The 17,947-nt window shown below is 38.5% G+C and overlaps 1 protein-coding gene across 1 annotated transcript in view; it reads right to left on the minus strand.

The window, feature by feature from the left end:
* Positions 1–17,947, minus strand: part of ANKS1B (ankyrin repeat and sterile alpha motif domain containing 1B) — a 417,422-nt gene that overhangs the window by 2,064 nt on the left and 397,411 nt on the right. The window contains 3 exon segments of the mRNA XM_036400345.2: positions 997–1,164; positions 5,695–5,832; positions 10,406–10,492. Of these exon segments, the coding sequence (XP_036256238.1) occupies positions 997–1,164; positions 5,695–5,832; positions 10,406–10,492 (393 nt within the window).

Genomic DNA, 17,947 nt, shown 5'->3' on the forward strand with positions numbered 1-17,947 from the left:
TCCCATGTACTCATGGCTGCCTTCTTCTTCCTGTTGAGATCAGAGCTGTGTTTACCCCCAAGCTATAGGGTATCATAGTTCATTAAAGCCACACTTCATCCTGAGAAGTCTGTTCGCTAATGAGACAGACGATGGCATCAGGAAATGTTTCTACTTAAAGTTTTATGGAGGAAGATTCTGTGGCAATGGATGACAAAGTGTACAGTCATACATTTCCCCCCCTCCCTTCCCCTCACCCAATAATTAAGTGTCATAGAGTACAGTTCTCACGTTATAGTCAGTGAATATGATACAGTGTGCGGTCATTTTTCTCCTTTCCCTCCCAAATCACCCTGTGCCTGTGTTCTCACTTATTTATAATAGTCTTCATAATTTTTTAAAAAGGTCTACTGTAAAAGAATATTTCTGTCATCTCTGCACTTCAGGAGGGCACTTTTATGGCAATCAATACGTATGCTTCAATGAGCTTTGTTTCTTAGAAGTCTGTGATTAATACTGAAAACGAATATTGAATCCCAGACCAAAAAAAAAAAACAAACCAAAAACAAAAGAAAAAAGAAAAGGGTAAGAAAAGAAAAGAAGTTGCTTGGTCTGACAGGATAACTGTTAATTGATTTGGATTTGTGAATTGATTAGGATACATATGCCGTGATTGTATACAAAACAAGTTAGGTGATAGATTAAGAAAGTCCATGAAACTGCAGAGTTTGAGAGGTATGCATTGATTAAACTGAATTAATTAAAGTTCAGTAATTGCTATAAGACACAAGACTAACCAAGCAACATCTTAATCTGGAGAAATCTGAAAAAAGCAGTTATTTGAAATGGCTGCCAGTGTTGTGGTGACACAACCCTGCCAGCTGATGAGCAGAGGTGGCATGATGGAGCATTTCTGACTCAAAAAGTAATTTTATTTGTACAGCTTCTAGTATATAAACTCTTAACTGTATAGCTGAATTTCGGATTTTTTTGCATGCATTACTACCTTCTACTTACCACTGACTTCCGAATACTAACGCGTGGTTTGGGAATAGGTTTAGAGGGTTTGTTTTCAAAGCTTTCGGGGAGGGTTGAGGAATGACCCCCTTTTCGTGCCTGTAGTGCAAGCTGATAGGCCACCTCAAATGCTTGTCCTAGTGTAAGAATGATTTCATAAGCTAAATTCTGGAACAAAACAGAAACAGTTAAAAATGAGGTGAGGTTGAATTATTGTCAGATACATGAAGTAGGGTAGTGATTTGCAATGCAAATAATTAAAATCAGGCTGGTAATAGGCTCTTCAGTCTCTGTGATGTTTACATCTGTCATTTGATTTCTCATTGATTAAAAATGATCTAAAACTAATTTATTGTATTGAAAGTAATTACTTCTAAACCCCTTGAAAACGTCTTACTAAACATGAAAACATGAGTGGGTGAGTGTGTTGCCATCTCTTTTCAGAACAAGTACATTAACCTTCCCACCTTCCCAACTCATCCCATGTCTCTGTTCTCGGGATCCAGCCCCTCTTGCCCTGCTGCAATGTGACATTCGGCCTCGCTCTATTTCAGAACTCCGGTGCTGACCCTTCCTCCTCCAGAGCCAGCAGCCTGACTGGCTGCTTCCCTGGGCACATGCCTTGGCATGCTCTGTGCTCACCAAGCAGCACAGGAAGAGCTGCAGCCTGGGTGTGATGCTTTCAAAGGGACAAAGAGCCAAGGCTGGAAGTGCGTACTCCGAGTGACAGATGCGGTCGAGGCAGCTGTGCGCGCAGTCAGTGCACTGCTTCCAGTGTGTGCTGCAAGTCCCGGGGAAACTTTCTCATGGGCTTGTTTTCTAGAAGTAAAACTGAGCTCAAGCAGTTGTGTAACAACACTCCTGTTAGCAAGGGGAAGGGAGGTTACTGGGCATAACCAAAAAAGTTAGGCTATTATGCCAGTGTTATAGGTGGAATATTTTAGATCTTCTTCAAATATGGTGAAGAAAACTTGTTGAAATATTTATAAAGCATGAATGAGTTATCAGAGGGGTTGATATAAATATCTTTTCAGTACAGTTATACATCAATGAAAAAGCAACTGGGAGTTTCAAATTTGACCTTACTCTAAATGGCAACTGAAGTCCTATGGTAATTTTTCTTCAAGTTTGTGGGTTTGTTTTTGTATATTTATTTTCAGGCTCCTACTGGAGCCTATTTTTAGGCTTCTACTAGAGCCTAAAATTCCTGGGCTACTAACTCTGCAATAATCCTTAGAACCCCTGCAGAGCAAAGGCAAGCCTGTTGGCTTGCCTCCATATGATGTCCTACAGTCTCCTTGGAATAATTCATAAATCTTTGATATGATTCAGATGTTACTCTCTCCTTCCTCAATCTCCATAGTCTATAGTAGGAAGCAATTCTGCATTTTTTGAACCTAGGCAATCCCTTAAAATTCCCTGATGCTTTTTCAAAATGAGTTATGTCTTTACTAGTCAAGTCTAACTGTTAAGTTTGCATAAGCTACAAAGCAATGCAATTCACTAGGAATTACACTATTTTCAGCTCCTTCAATCATTAAAGCAAAGTTAAATGGACAAGCATTGTATTTCATGCCTTATAGTTTAATTTCCCTGAAGAATTTCCATTCCTTTTTTATCACTCATGTATACCGATATAATACAGGCTAAATTCAGCATATTTTGCTCATTATAAGAGCTTCTTATAAAGGTGCCAGTTCTGCTCTGTGTTAGGTCAGACAGAAAACAATTATACTCCTGCACTGGGACTTGCTCTCTGCTGTTACAACTACAGTCACAACAGCATGCCAGCCAAAATTTTATAGCTTCCCAAATAAAAATGCCTGATTTGATTGCTGTAGTCTCCAAATTATCTCCCCTTTAACTTCAAGGGAAACTGTCCAGAATTGAAAAACACTGAGGCTGCAGTTTGCCAGTGGAATAATAAAAGGAAAACTAAAGAGCCTGTTATAAAGTGCTCTGCCTTTTAGCAGAATGCTGGCCAAGGAATTAAGAGCAACAGAGTATAGTTGTTAAAAATGTAGAGGATAATATAATTTCTAATGGAGTGTAATTTAAGAGGGATAAGAATGTTATTCTAAAAAGAGATGTCTTTGGAATCAGCTGTTGTGACAGTAAGAGAGTGTACTATATCATGATGGGATTGTCTGCAGTGGATATTATTAATATTACTGAGGAATACATCAGCAAGACAAGGTGTAGAAATGGCTTGTTGCAGAATATGCAGGCTGCAGTACTAGTAGGACTGAGAAAATACACCACCCAGCTTGGCACACAAAAAGATCACTGAGACAAGGCTGAAAATTCGGGAGATAGGACCAGAGACAGATTGAAAGTTTGCCAGACTGAGCCATAATTTAGTTTAAGTCCTGCATCTTGTATAAAGCCACTATTATCTGTTTTCCTTTGTTGTCTGTAAAATTAAAAAAACAGGACTGCCTGGGACCTGAAAACCATAAGAAGCATGTAACTGCTTCTCTGGTTAATAAATATTTGAAATATAGCAAATAAAATAGAACATCCACTGTTCTGTTCAATATTTGAAATGCAAACTGAGCCATAACTTGCACATAAATTTCATACATTGTATACTGTGGTAGAGCCTTGACAAAGGGACGTCTGCAAATGGAGGCAAGGAGGGCTTTAAAACTGTACCTTGTGAAATTTTTAAAAAGTTATCTGGGAAAAACCCCATAAGTAAATAAACTTGGTTTGAGGAATTTCCCAAATAATAAATCCTCTTCTTCCCTCAACCCTTTTCCCCTTCAATATTCTTTAATAATGTCTCATGTTTCTGCAATTTTGATTGTAGAATTTGAACTCTGAGTTAAAGTTAAATGTACAGTTACTCCTAAATAGTATCAGTAATGCTTGTGGCTGCATGTCACTACACTAAAATACTTCCCTACCTATAAATAATTTATTCTTGCCCACATTTCCTGAGAAACTGAAGAACCCAAGAGAGTGATTTTTTTTCATAACATTGCATATATTGTATTACCAAAACATATATGGTTTAAAATGCCTTACATCTTATTGCGTATTTCTACCATTTTAAACCTTAATTATCTTAAAATGATTGTACTTCTACCCATTGGCAAATGGGGTGAATTGTTTCTATTAGCAAATGGGACAATCAGTTTAACATTAGACTTTAAATAGAAAATTTAATTCACACTGTGCTTGCACTCATAGCTGCATCTAGCATAGTTTTTATGCATCTAGCTAGGTTTTATAGAGCTCATACTTGCATCAAAAATGCTAGCTACTGAGGGGAAAAAAAAAAACCAACACAAAAAGATATTTGAGTAGGTAACACTCAGCTGAGGATTAGGTTGCAGAAGAAAACTAACTTAAGACAGTAAAGTTTCCATATTGCTAAAAATAGCCATTTAAAGTGCTTGGGATATTAAATGTTCCTCCTAAAGTACAGAAGTGGGCAAAATGTAATTATTCCTGGATCACTTTTCTTCCCTTTCCAAAAAAGGAGATGAATTTCATCTGCAATACCTGAGTCCATATTTCTGCTTGATTACTAAACCTACAAATGAAACTGCAGTACTTCAAAACCTTTAAGTAGAATTTAAATAGACCAGGAGAAATAATAACCTCACATTCAATCAGTCTAATTTCAGTTGTTCACACATCACTAAAACCTATATAATGTAGCATCTTGTTGATCATTTTCTATCTATTTTTAACACAATTTCAAAGTTTTCCTACTCCCTGTGGATACTAAAATGTCAGCAGAGAATTTAAATAACAAAAGCACTCAACCAAAATGCTAGAATTACTCTAACCTACCTGTACATCTTGTTATTTAAATTCTCCCACACATTATTGCTATTTTCCCAGTTCCAAATAAAAAGCTGCAGTTCAAGGTACCCTGTTCTTTTGATTTAACTTATTTATATTCATATAAGCATGTTTCAAGAATTCATGCACATTATACTCTATTAAAATATTTTTTCTTGAATGAGTTTGAAGTTTTAATAGCACTTTAAATTTCTCTTGTGCACAACTCAAAGAGTAAGTTTCCTTGAAAGTTTTGGACTATAAATTTGGTGAACTTAGTTCACCAAATTTAGCTGAAAACTGCATAACTGATTAATTGGTATGTGTTCATGATTTCTTGAAACCACAATAGTTTGTGTGTCCCCACCTGAAAAATATAAGTATACGAAGAAATGACTAATTTTCCATCAATATAACAGGAGTTAAAAGGACTTTTGCTGAAGTAACATTTCGAGATATGTAGGCAAGAATTGCAGAACAAGGAAATAGGAATTAAATAATTAATTTGCTACTTTGAAAATAAAGGCAATCTTTTGGTGTGTACTGAGATTTCAGAATGGCTGACCAAACATACTTGTTACAAACTTTTGGAAGCCTTAGGATTGTAGCTTAGGTTATGAGAATTACATGCCCAGACTTGCATGAAAAGCTACTCACTAAGTTTACAGTTAATGGCTGAGGTGACAGAGGTGACTTATTTCCACTGGGAAATGAGATATCAAAGAAAATCCTTGCTCGACTCCAGAAATGCCCCTTTGCTATCTCACACTGATCTTTTCCTGGGGTAAATTAATGATGCCTTCTATTAATCACCACGAACACATCATGAAACTGTTGTAACAGAGCTAAGTAAGTATTATGAATAGAAAGAACTATTAAATGAAGTATCTTCTATCAACTGACCACATCAAACGCAGTGAATACGTGGCAGTAGTGGTGATTGGTCTTCAAGTCTTTAGTGATGTACGCAAACGTAGAAAGGTCTTCAGGGTCTTGTGCAGCACAGGAAATGTTACGGATTTCATGTTCAGCAATAATATTCTGTTTAAAAAAAATATTTTCAATCAATTTAAGAATTACATTTAAAAAGGTGCAGGTTTAGATTCACATTTGCATTGATCTACTGTACCAAAGTATTTCAGAAATGTCCTAATAAGAGGAGACTTAATATACCCCATGTGACATCTTACACAGGTATGTGGAATTTTGACCCTCTCCAATTGCCAATTGTCTGGTAGGAAACCATTATATTCTAGACTCTTCCCTATGAGACCACTTGTGCTTTGCAGTTTATTCAGGTTCCTTTGACAGAGACATCTTTCCTGGCACACAGGACATAACTTCATAAGATGCTGATATATAGTGCTTCGAAATTGTATTAATAGATACAATTTCAAAGCACTATACCAGCATCTTATGAAGTTCTGGGCTTTTGTATAAAGATCAAAATGGGACACTGTTTCAGTCTACTGACAGACAGGAATCTGCTGAAACCCAGCAAGCTCAATGGCCAGGTTTTTGCACACACTATTTGACAAATTTTAGTTATAGTTCTTCAGGAGGAAAAAAACCCCACCAAACACCCCTTAAAATTGAAACTGTGAGAAATTTAAAGGATTCTGATTACTAAAATGGTAACTACAGCTTATCTCCACTTACTGACAGCAGCATCCTGTAGGAGAGATGTGGGAAAATGAAACTGTTCATGCACTGAGCCACACTACTTGCAACAGCCAATGTAAGCTACAGTACACTACTGGGAGAGAGGGGGGACATGTCTGTCCAATGGAATAAAAAAAGCTGTCTTAAAGCTTTGGAGAAAATGATGAATACTCATTACATAAACTGCTGATATATAATTACTGTGCTCAGGCCAAGGGAACCATGAAGCCAGAGAAGATACAGCAGAGTGGCTTATGATGAGGCCTTCAGCAACAGACAGGTTTCAAGTGGTTTGTTTAAAGAGAAGAATGATTCGCTGAATAGGAATTTACTTAGGGGTTAGTTTATATGATTTCTTGAATTGTAGCCCTGCTGGCTGTAGCTCTGGCATTTCCACAAAAGCCCACAGTGACATATCCTGCTGCAGCATGACATCACTACTGCCTCATGGAACAGGTGACACCTGTAGTGTCCCAGTTCCTCACACAGCCACCGCTTGCTGCTGCCATGGTGACATCTGTCCAAGTTAAAACAATCTCTGAGCATACCTGGTTTTCCCTCACCCCTCTCCTTTCCTTCCTACCTCATTTCCTCCACTTCCTTTTTTAAATTTTTTTTTTTTTAAATACATGCAACTAAGTTACTTCAGATGCTTTGCCGTATCTTCTCTCATTTGCTAAGTGGCAACTTTCCCCCTTGCACATAGGTGCCAAGTTAATGAAAAGAAGTATTAACATATCTAATTGAAGAAATCATGACTTAAGAAAAATCCTAATAAAAAGCATACCAAATTTCAAATTATGGAAAAACCGAGATAAGGAAACTTTACTGAAGAAAAGAAATAATCCTCTTAAATTGTTGCAACATACTTGATTATTTCTGTTTAATGCATTATTCATAAAGATGACAAAACCAGTACTTGTGTTTCAATATATGCCAATTTATAATGACATGTATAATCTCTGCTCAACAATTGCTTGCTTTTTATGTTACTTGAAGCATTTTATTTTCTTTGTTCTCAAATTGATAACTTTTACCCTCAATAAAGATTTTGATGAGAATTAGAATTATACCAAAACCAGGGATTTAGATATCCACAGAGGGAGCTGTAATGCACTGTCATTGATGTAGTGTTGAACATTGTAGTTCAGAAAGCAGAAAGAATTCAAGCTTGGAAGGTGTTAAAATCATATGTGAAGTATTTATGCCAAATCATGAGCCACAATGTAATCACCTGAATTTATGCAGCATATGTGGACAGAGCTCTGCTATGCTGAAACTTTTTCTAGGTGACACAGGGATTTGCATTAATTATTTTCATGTTTTAAATTTAAATCAAGTGAATTTTAGAAACATACACATATCAAATCTACTTTGAATAATATAAAGTATACCTACATGAAATCTTCTAGATAGAAATTGGTAGTGAAATTGAGGTTTTTCCTAGCAACTCTAGGATGTCCTCTGTGATCTCCTTTCAAAATTGAACATTTTTCAGTGCATGCCTTTACTGTGTCCTACTGTCACATTTCAGTAGACCATGGACTTATTCTGTAGGAAGTAGAAGGCTATGAACCAGCTTCCTGTTCTGGGTACATTCCTCAGACACTGACTGACACTGCACAGTTGTTCTAAAAATTGTCTTTCAGTTTGGCAAGAGAAACCTCCAGTGCTTCTCAAAAAGTGGGGAAGCTGAAAGTCAGTTCCGGTTCTGCCAAGGAAATACCTTGGAGAGACCAGGTTTTTGCTAAGCAGCCTTCCTTTTGCTTGCCTAACTCATGCCAGCCAATCTCCCTTCTGGCAGAAATCACCCAGAAGTTAGGGTGAGCTGTGAGCCACAAGAAAATTCTGTGAGTCTGCTTTTTCCTAAGCAGTAATTTCTTTCTGGCCTCACTTGCAAAGAAATGGTGTCACGCCAAACTTCGAGGCGCCACTGAAATAGCTGTCATGGAATGAGGTCAGGGCCCCTTCCTCACCTGAAACTTTGCCTGCTACGACTGGGAGGACAAATTCTTGGCTTGGTGGCATAAAGGAAAAGGATGAGCAGCCATGAGAGCCGGGTTTTCAAGCACAGAACTGCCAGCTAGTTTTGTCATTGAAAACAATGCACTTCTTGCTAAGTGGTGCCCAGCACTGTCAGCTCCAAGCTCAAATGGAAGCAGTACAGGTCTGGACAGGCTCTCACCTTATACAGGGCTAATCTGTCTGGGTCTTGAAGGAATTGGGAACAGCACACTGTGGAGAAGGATGATAACAATGCTTCTGGGAGAGTTGCAGGCTCTTAGCTGGTTTTTACAGAAGGGAAAGGCAGTGCAAATTCTGAACTGGAGAGAAAACAATCTACTGCTTGAGAAAAAACATTGGACTGTGGCATATTTAACTCCATCAAATATATCTGTTGCACTACTAGGTTTCAGTGGGACATCTAGAGTCAACTACTGCAATTTGCCAACCTTCTTTCAGCTTTCCATCTTACATAAGACTCTATGCACTGTGCAAAGAGACACAAGAAGCTCCTTTTGTTCTCCTGGGATTTTTTGTAAACCTAAGGACACCGCAGTTACATCCTTTATGCTACAGAGGAGATTTAAGAGCTGAAATCAGTATTATCCAAGTTGGAGTTAATGCATTACAACATCCTGATTTATGCCCTATACATCAGAGAACATAAAAGGAATGAGGGTTGTAGAAGCTCAATTTTGAATCAATGGAAGGAAAAAGGAGCAGACAGGAATTCCTGGCTCCTCTGCTCTGGCAAACATGCCAGACTTGAAATAACAGTAATTTCACCTCAATTTTCCTATTATGCCATCTTCTAACTCTAAATATGGCTTCCAAACTCTAGCAGAAGTTCACAAAGCTGCTTCCATCCACCACTTACAACACAGTTCTAGTTAAACTTAAAAACTGATTGGGCAAGTTTGAAGGATGCTGGGTTAGGTGTACTGTGTGGTCTGAATGTTCAGCAGCACAAAGCTGCTATATACATTACTAACCTGGTCAGGTAGCTGGGCTGTCAGATTTATTTTCTGTATTGCTTAGTCAGTTTTATTCACATAGCAGAAAATATAATTTCTTTCCCGTTCATATAAAAGCACAAGTATGGATTGTATTTCCTTGCCATTTTAGACATACAAAGAAGAGAAATTAATGCATTACTTTACTTCTCTTTACAGAGTTTGTACATTTTACTTTGGCTAAGCAATAATCCATTGCTCTATCCATCACTGAGTTATCTGATCTCTTAACTTCTGCTATTGTGGTTTTGGTTGGGGTTTTTTAAAGATTTGGATGTATTTAGAAATGTAAGAGACAAAGTGCAGGAGCATTGCCCTACAGGAAGATGAAAAAAAAAGGAATAGCAACTATTAAGAAGCTGCTGCAGTTCAGGTAGTTAAATGGCTAGCATCAAGAAAACAGTGGTATTTGAATGTCTGGAAAGGACATTCAAGGCTTGTGTTCCTTATTCTTAGAATGGCCCGCCCTGGATAAAACTGCTTCTTTATTCTTTATTGAGACAGTTTTTCTTAAAAATCAAATTATATTAATGAACACACACACACACACACACACACATATACATATTCTACATATTTATGGAACTGTGTAGAAAAGAATATGGTAAAGGATTCCACAGAGGCTCTCTGCTGCACATCTTTTATGATAAGCTTGCATATAAGAGCAGAATGCTGGACACAATGTTCTCCAAATAAGCCATTAAAGCTGCTTCACTTGCTCTCCAGACTGAGTTTCTGGAGAATGACAATAACATTACATCCATTTTGGGCAAGAGAAGAAAGGAGAGGAGAGGAAAAGGAAAAAAGGAGAGGAAAAAAAGGGAGAAGGAAAACACAAAGTGCAAATCTGTTCCCTCTCTGACTCTGCCTTCATAGGTATTACTATTTGTCCTAGTTGTGAGAAACAAAAGGTAATATTCAATAATTGCACATACCTTATTTGTGGCATCAATAAATTTGACTCCCTTGTAAGAGACAGACAGGACAATAGTTGGTACTTTCTTCATTTGTTCTGTAGACTTCTGAAATCAAAACGAAGATACTATTATTCTTAGAGTTGTGTTGCATTGCAATAACAGTGCTTTCTTCTTCTGATTAAATACCTAAGTTAAATAAATATTTTACTTTTTCTTCAGACAGTTGTGCTCTGGGTTTATGCTCTCTTGTAGTTACAAAACTAAAATAATTTTAAGTTTGTTGTGAGGATAGTGAAAATTCTACTTTTTTTTCTATCACAATGGGAAGAAAATAAAGTAACTTTTCCAGGATTAAAAAGACCAGTCATGTAACCAGTGTTTCCCAAAACATGTGTGTTTAGGACATCTATCTGATAAATCTACTGCTGCCTCCCTCCCCTTCTCCTGCCCTTCCCAGCTGTAAGAATCAACAGGACAATACCTCTTGTAGTACCATTTCTTTGCTGCAATTAGTTGTTATTTAGAAATATTTCCCTGTTTTTCCCTTCTTTGCAGCTGTATTTGTGCCATGAGGTATCCTTGCAGCCCGCCAGGCCTGCCAGTCAATCTGTCAGCCCAGTGCTGTATCTTGTCAGTCTGGCTGTCTGCACTTCCAGTGCAGCTGCTACGGGAAGCTGCTATACACATGAATTAGCACTGAGGCTTATTCTGCATTCCCTCAGTGCCAGGTTCTCCTACCTACAGTTCATGCCCTCCTATAAGATTGTTTTTCCTTTTATGCTAGTCTACTTCTGTGTGCCTTCAGCGTGATGCACACAGCAAACATATTTCCCACTGAACAGACTGGGAAAATATTTGGGGCAGATTTACGTTCTCTGCAGAAAAAAAAAAGTTCTTTGGTTTACAGATAAAATTTACTAGAACAACCTCAAAACCAACAAAACAAAACTCCCAGATTTGGCATAATAGTTTATAACTGATTTGAATTATTTTAAGGTTGACAACAATGATGGACTAGACTATTCTACACATTAGACTTTTCTATAGTAACATTCAATTGAAAATGCTTATTTATGGGATTATCTGCAAACAATCACAGAGATCAGTCAAATATTTTCCTGAGAGGAAATGAACTATTGACAGTCACAGGTAAACATGAAGAAACATCAGCACACAGAAGGAGAGTGTAAACACACTGAGAAGTCTAGAACTGGCACATAGGAAGATCATTAAAGCAGCTGAACAAAAGTAACAGTGGTGGCTTTGTATTATTCAAGAAAAGCCCACAGAAGCAGAGATAGAACCTTGAAAATACAAACTGTAACTAAAAAATATGTTTGAAAAAATAGGCAATGCTAACACCAGAGAGCATATAAAATAAACAGAAACTTAAAACAAAAAACCCCCTGTGATCTTGTCTCCTTATTGGCTCTCGATCCTCCCAGAATCAAACAAGGCTCCATTTCTGTCAGCATAGAATTCAAAGCTACAGATCCAGCTATGTTCTGCAATTAGTGTCCATGCAGGCTAAGACCTCATATTAAAGTTTCAAGGAGAGCCCCACCCATCTGTGTAACAGAGAGGATTGTTGGATCTCTCTGTATCAAATGACTCGAGACTTGAGACAACAATCAAGTGTCAATTTACCCCATAGAAAATTCCTTTCACCCAGAATGCTCGCCACTTTTGAAAAATGAAAGCTTAAATGATAAAACTTCTTGAAGAATTTTAACAAATTCTGAAGAAAGACACTAATCTGATTTGCATGCCTCTGAACTTAGTGGAGTGGTATCCCTACCAAAAGTAGAGCAGGCAGCTACCTGTGTGTGTATGTGTGTCACTTTAACAGATCTTTAAACAGCTCTTTTAATAAAATTCAATTTCAGTGCACAGAAAGCATGACAGTGACTGTACAGAACCTGCAGTACATACATCTGTCAGAATAACAAGCAATAAACCCCATCTATGCTCATACTAGACAAAATAGTCACAAATATGACAATATCACTTTAATCGTTTGGCGGGGCAGCAATCATTCACCTTTTGTCCCTTCAATTTAGTCCAACACCTACACACAAGAGAGCTTTCTTTTCTATTTTGATTATTGTATTTACCTTCATTGCCTTCTTAACAGCAAAATTCCTTTTTTCCAACATGCTATACAAACACAGGTACTAAGTTCACATATTTTAGTTTTTCAGTATAATTCCCATTGTCTGGTATTTGCCATAAAGGTGAAGCATCCTGTTGGCCAGGCCACATTGTATTCATTACCTCTTTCCTCTAGACCTTTAGTTTGTAATTTAATCATCTTCATCTGCTCCACATTCACCTGGGTTTGTCTTGACCAGACCTGACCTCTAGTATTTAATCAGGGTTGCAAACTGCCAGAAGACTGTCTCTGAGTGAAACAGTTCATCAAGATGCTATTAAATTACAGCTGGAAAATTAGGAAACGAATCGGAGACTGATGGACATTTGTAATTTATTAAGCCAAACCATCTCAGCTGGTAAGGAGCACAGGTTATTCCTCATCAGCTTGCAAACCATACAAACCCCAGGCTTTGTGCTGGAAGGTGTTCTACACTGCAGTCCAGTGTAGAATCTGGGGTAACAATTCTGCACTTGTACTCTCATTGAAACAAACAGCTGGGCAGTGGAATAACATCCTTTGTTATTACAACAGTGCCATCAAGAAAAACATGCAGCTCTATTCCCTGGCTGGACTCTCAGTGATACAGTAACTGAGGTCCACCAGATAATTGTTATTTCCAAGCAGTCTCCAGGCTTCAACAGTTTTACGTTGTCATGGTGAGCTCACACTATTTGCTTGTTGTTCCTTTCTTTTTAATGAAAGAGTTGTCTGCCAGAATGAATTCAGAGATACGGTATGAATACCTTTTGCTCAGGCCCTGTAGGTGCTTTGGCTCTGAATTCTAGGATGCTGAGATGAAGTCCCACAGATTTCTTGGTCAGACATTTCACACCTCTGTGCAGGCCAAGTGGGCATCTCTGCCCATGTCTGTGCCCAGAATCTGAGAAGAAGGTGGGACACAGGAGTCAGTATTCCCTTTCCTCAGGCTTTTCACGTTCTAGCCACTGTACCAACTCCATGAGGACACAATGAGATGACAAAATATTCTTGTCCATCTGGTGTCTCTATGGGAAGCATATGGACTTGAGCCAAAGTTATAGAAGCCACAGCTAAAGGCTGGCATTGGATGTCATGTGCATGCTGACATATGGTCTCATGCTCCAAGGCATGTTCATACCATAGTAGCAGGATTAGATTTCATCTCACAAAGAAGTAATCATAGTGACAGGACACTGTCTTAGGGCAGTGCTCACTAGCCTGGAACTGGTCATAGTTCCTATGAACTCCATTGTTTGTGACTGTTACTGGCTCTTCATTTCAATACACTTCTTTAGGAGAATCACCTGGGTGAACAGCAAGCCTATTCCAGGCTCCTTGCCAGTGCCTGTTGCTGATCAGCTGGTCACCTACCTCAGGACAGATGTGCATGCCCCATCTCCATGGGTGCACTGCTCCTGCAGGCAGGAGCCTCTGTGCTGCACAGGCTGCACTGCCAGAGAGACTGAGCTTTGGTGCACCTCTGAAATCCTTGCTGCCAGACAGGTAAATGACTACGTGAAAGCAGGCCATGTATAATTCAAGAACCATAAAACAGGCTTGTGTGCATATACAGCAAGATAGAAGAAAGTAACACCATCCTAAATCTAATGTGACATATGTGCAGCTTCCCCAGACTTCTCAAAAGACACAGAGCATCTTTCTCTTCAGAACAAGGAACATCTGGAGTACCAGTCTTGTCTGTATTTTGATGCAGTTGCTGCAATGAAGCTGCTTCATCTCCTCAGCACCCACAATGCAGATCAGCTGAGTGGAAGAAGGTAGAAGGTACCCTCTGCATGACTACCTGGTTACTACAGTGACTGCTTTTACAATAAAGGTCTGAACTTAAGACTGTTCTGAGTTTGCATCTGAACCCACTGCTGCTGTTATGTAGGACAGTGGCAAAACCCTGCATAGGCTTGGACAGTGCTGGTCCCAATTTCTCCTTTTGAAATGGGTCACCAAGAGATGCAAGAGCAGTGGTGCTAGAGAGAGCAAGAGAGGGAGTGAAATCTTGCTTCTCATCTTGTTCATGGGTTTTCTTTAGTTTCACTGAAAAAAAAAAATCACTCTCCTATCCAGAGCCTAAACTTACTTTCATTTTATAGTAGTACTACAAATTGTCTTAAGTAAGTAAAACATTTCCACTTGCATATTGATTTTGGGTTAAAGGCTGTGCAGGACTTCTAGACATTCATTTAGAATATAAAATAAAATCCAACTAATTTGAGATCCACCCTGCCAGCATGCCTAACAAATCTAGGTAGTTAACAATGACTTAAGAGGCAGAGGACTTAATAAAGTAATATAAACTAGTGGTTTATTTAAAGTAATATAAACTAGTGGCTACTGTAATCACAAACCCATTCTCAGCTATCCCCTACATTGGACAGACACGAGTCGAATGAGCCTGAGATGGGTTCTCTGTGGACACTAACTTGATTCTTTGCCCTTCATTTCCTCCTCCCATTTGTCATCGGAGGCTTCACACTATTTTTAAAAAGCAAATACAAAACCTGCAACCCTGAAGGGCCTTTAACCTTTTCAAGACAGGATTGTACCTCAATACCTTATTCTATGCATTAATTATTCTATGTATTGCTTCAACAATACATAGAATAATTCAACACCTTTGAATGCTCCTGCAGTGTACAAACAAACCATGGTATCTCTGAGCACACACCCACACAAAGCAGCTGAATAAGAAATTCAGAAACACACATAGAATGGTGTCCAAGTAAGATGTTAACAAATTCCCTTGATATACTGTAGCACATGGTGTAACACAGCCCCCTCTGAAAATCTTTCATCTCATTTATTTATTTTCTGCCAAGAGGAAAGGGAATACACTGGTACTTCTACTTTGCCATGTTGACCACTTCAATATACTTATACATGCATTTATAACTGGATTACTCAGCTTTCATACAGTGGCCAAAATAAAAGAGATTTACTTTTAGGTTTATATGTAATTATATTTGATATTGCAAATACACAGGAAAGAAATATTATTCAGCTATGACAAGTCACTAACAACCTCATACATAAATAAATTCCAAGTAAAAGTTTATGAACCTGTAAAATCTTATGTCTTCATCTTGGCTTTCTACTTTTGCAAATGAATCTTCAGCCCTATATTGATTTTTAATATCGATATGAACATTCTAGCTGGCAACTCTATCCAATTATGTATTGGAATTCACTTCATTATAAGAATCTGAATATTTTCCCAAACTGGTAGCAACTGTTAATTCTAAATGGCATCAGACTGCACATTTTAAAACATGTGTTAGTACCACCTACTATCATACCAGTAAGTCTGGTATTTATTTAAGGCTTATGAAACTTTACTAAATAGTTCACAGAATCAGTGAAATCTCAGTTGGAAGGGAACCAGAAGAATAACTGAATCCAATCCAACTCCTGGCCCTAGAGAGGGCCGCCCCCAAAAGTTACACCCTGTGCCTGAGAGTGTGGCCCAAACCCTTCTTGAGCTCTGTGGGGCCGGTGCTGTGACCACTGCCCTGGGGAGCTGTTCCAGTGCCCAGACACCCTCTGGGTGAAGAATCTATTTCTAATACCCAACCTAAACCTCCCCTGACACAACTTCAGGCCATTCCCTTGTGTCCTGTCACTGATCACCACAGAGAAGAGTGCCTGTCCCTCCTCTTCCCATCATGAGGAAGTTGCAGAGTGCCATGCAGGAGCTGCCCTCCGTTTCCTCTTCTCCAGGCTGAACAGATTAAGTGTCCTCAGCTGCTCCTCATAAGGTTTCCCCTCAAGGCCCTTCAACATTCTCATGGCCCTCCTTTGGATGCTATCTTACAGCTTTATTTCCTTCTCATAGCATGGTGCCCAAAACTGCACACAGGACTCAAGGTGAGGCTGCACCAGCGCAGAGTAAAGTGGGACAATCATCTCCCTTGACCAGCTGGGGAAGAGGAGCTTGAGTGAATCACTCTGACAAGATCATGCAGGAGATGAAACTGAAATAAAAGTTTTAAGTCCACACATGACCAGTAAGTTTTGAAGCCAATTTGCCTTTTAACAAAGGCAAATTTACATACAATTATACGATCTGCCTTTTAACAAATACTTACTAACTTCTCTCTGTCCAAAAAGTTTAAAAATGCATTACTGACATAATCTAACACTTCTTGGAATAAAACTACATCTGCAATCCTCGTGGTACAAAACTCTTTACTGCTCTCCAATTAGTGGATGCCTCCAAGCTACATTGTTAATATGAACAGTGCATTGCACCTGGGGTAATGCACCTAGTTGAGAGGGAGATATTTTTTTCTTTTGCAATATCTCTGAACATTCCTCTGCATTCCAACTGCCCTTGAGATTCCTTTCAGCCAGAATTCAAAGACATACAATTCTCTGAACACATGGTACAGCATGATGTGGATGTGCATAGAGACTGAATGTTCATAAGATCTTCCACCACTATTTATTTTTTCCTTTTGAGTAAGATCCATGTGCCTGTTCCACTGTAGGCCCTCTGAAAGCAGTGGCCACACAAGAGAGAGGCAGAGCTACAAGTCTCCAAAGAGCAGAGACTGAAGAAACTAAATCCCAAAATAGTGTTTGATGCTGACATGGTATTTGCCCAGGGAGTTTCACCAGGAGGCATATGCGGACTTCTACTTTTGGAGGAAAAATGAAACAGAGATTGAAAAACAAGAAAGGGTTTAGCAGAAACAAGGAGATTGCCATCTAAACTCGGTTCCTTCCTTACATAAGAAGAAATGAAAGGAGGAAGAAAGGCCCCAGATGCTGCCTGTTTTCAGTGAGTCAACTCTGCTTCACTTTCCAGAGATAAGAGAATCAGATCTTATAGCAACTCCAACTTTGACATTTTGGTCTTAAGTCAGCAAGACATTTCACCTGCTTTGTGAACAGAATTATATTGCTGGTTCCTCAGAATTTTGACCTGAAATTTAAGAACCTATTCCTAGCAAGAAAATATTTAAAAAGAAATATGATAGGAAGGTGGCAGGATCCCAGAACCAAATTTAAGTTCCCTTCTGCGGCAGTAAATATTTGCCTGGTTTAGACAGTTCAGTTGGATCTATGCAACATCAGTGATTTAACACAGCTGCAAAGAAAGAATCTACCTTGTTGCTGTGCTCATGCCAGTAAGTATAAAACAATCCCCTTCCCACCTGTCAAGGAATTCTGATGTGTAAATGCCAAATTAAGTCTTCTGTAGAGAACAAGTCTCTTTCTAGATCAAATTAACTTTAACCCTTGCCTTTATTTTGATGCAAACACATATTATTCTCCCTTCATGTTCCTATGATAAATTGCAATGAAGGCACCAATCTGATTGAAAACTCAACTTGCAGTATTTCCTATTTCACAATGAAAAAAATGAACTCTTAATTTCTTGAAGGCATCTCTCAAATATAATTAATAAA

Source organism: Molothrus ater, chromosome 5, assembly GCF_012460135.2.
Source record: "Molothrus ater isolate BHLD 08-10-18 breed brown headed cowbird chromosome 5, BPBGC_Mater_1.1, whole genome shotgun sequence".
NCBI classification, from domain to species: Eukaryota; Metazoa; Chordata; class Aves; order Passeriformes; family Icteridae; genus Molothrus; species Molothrus ater.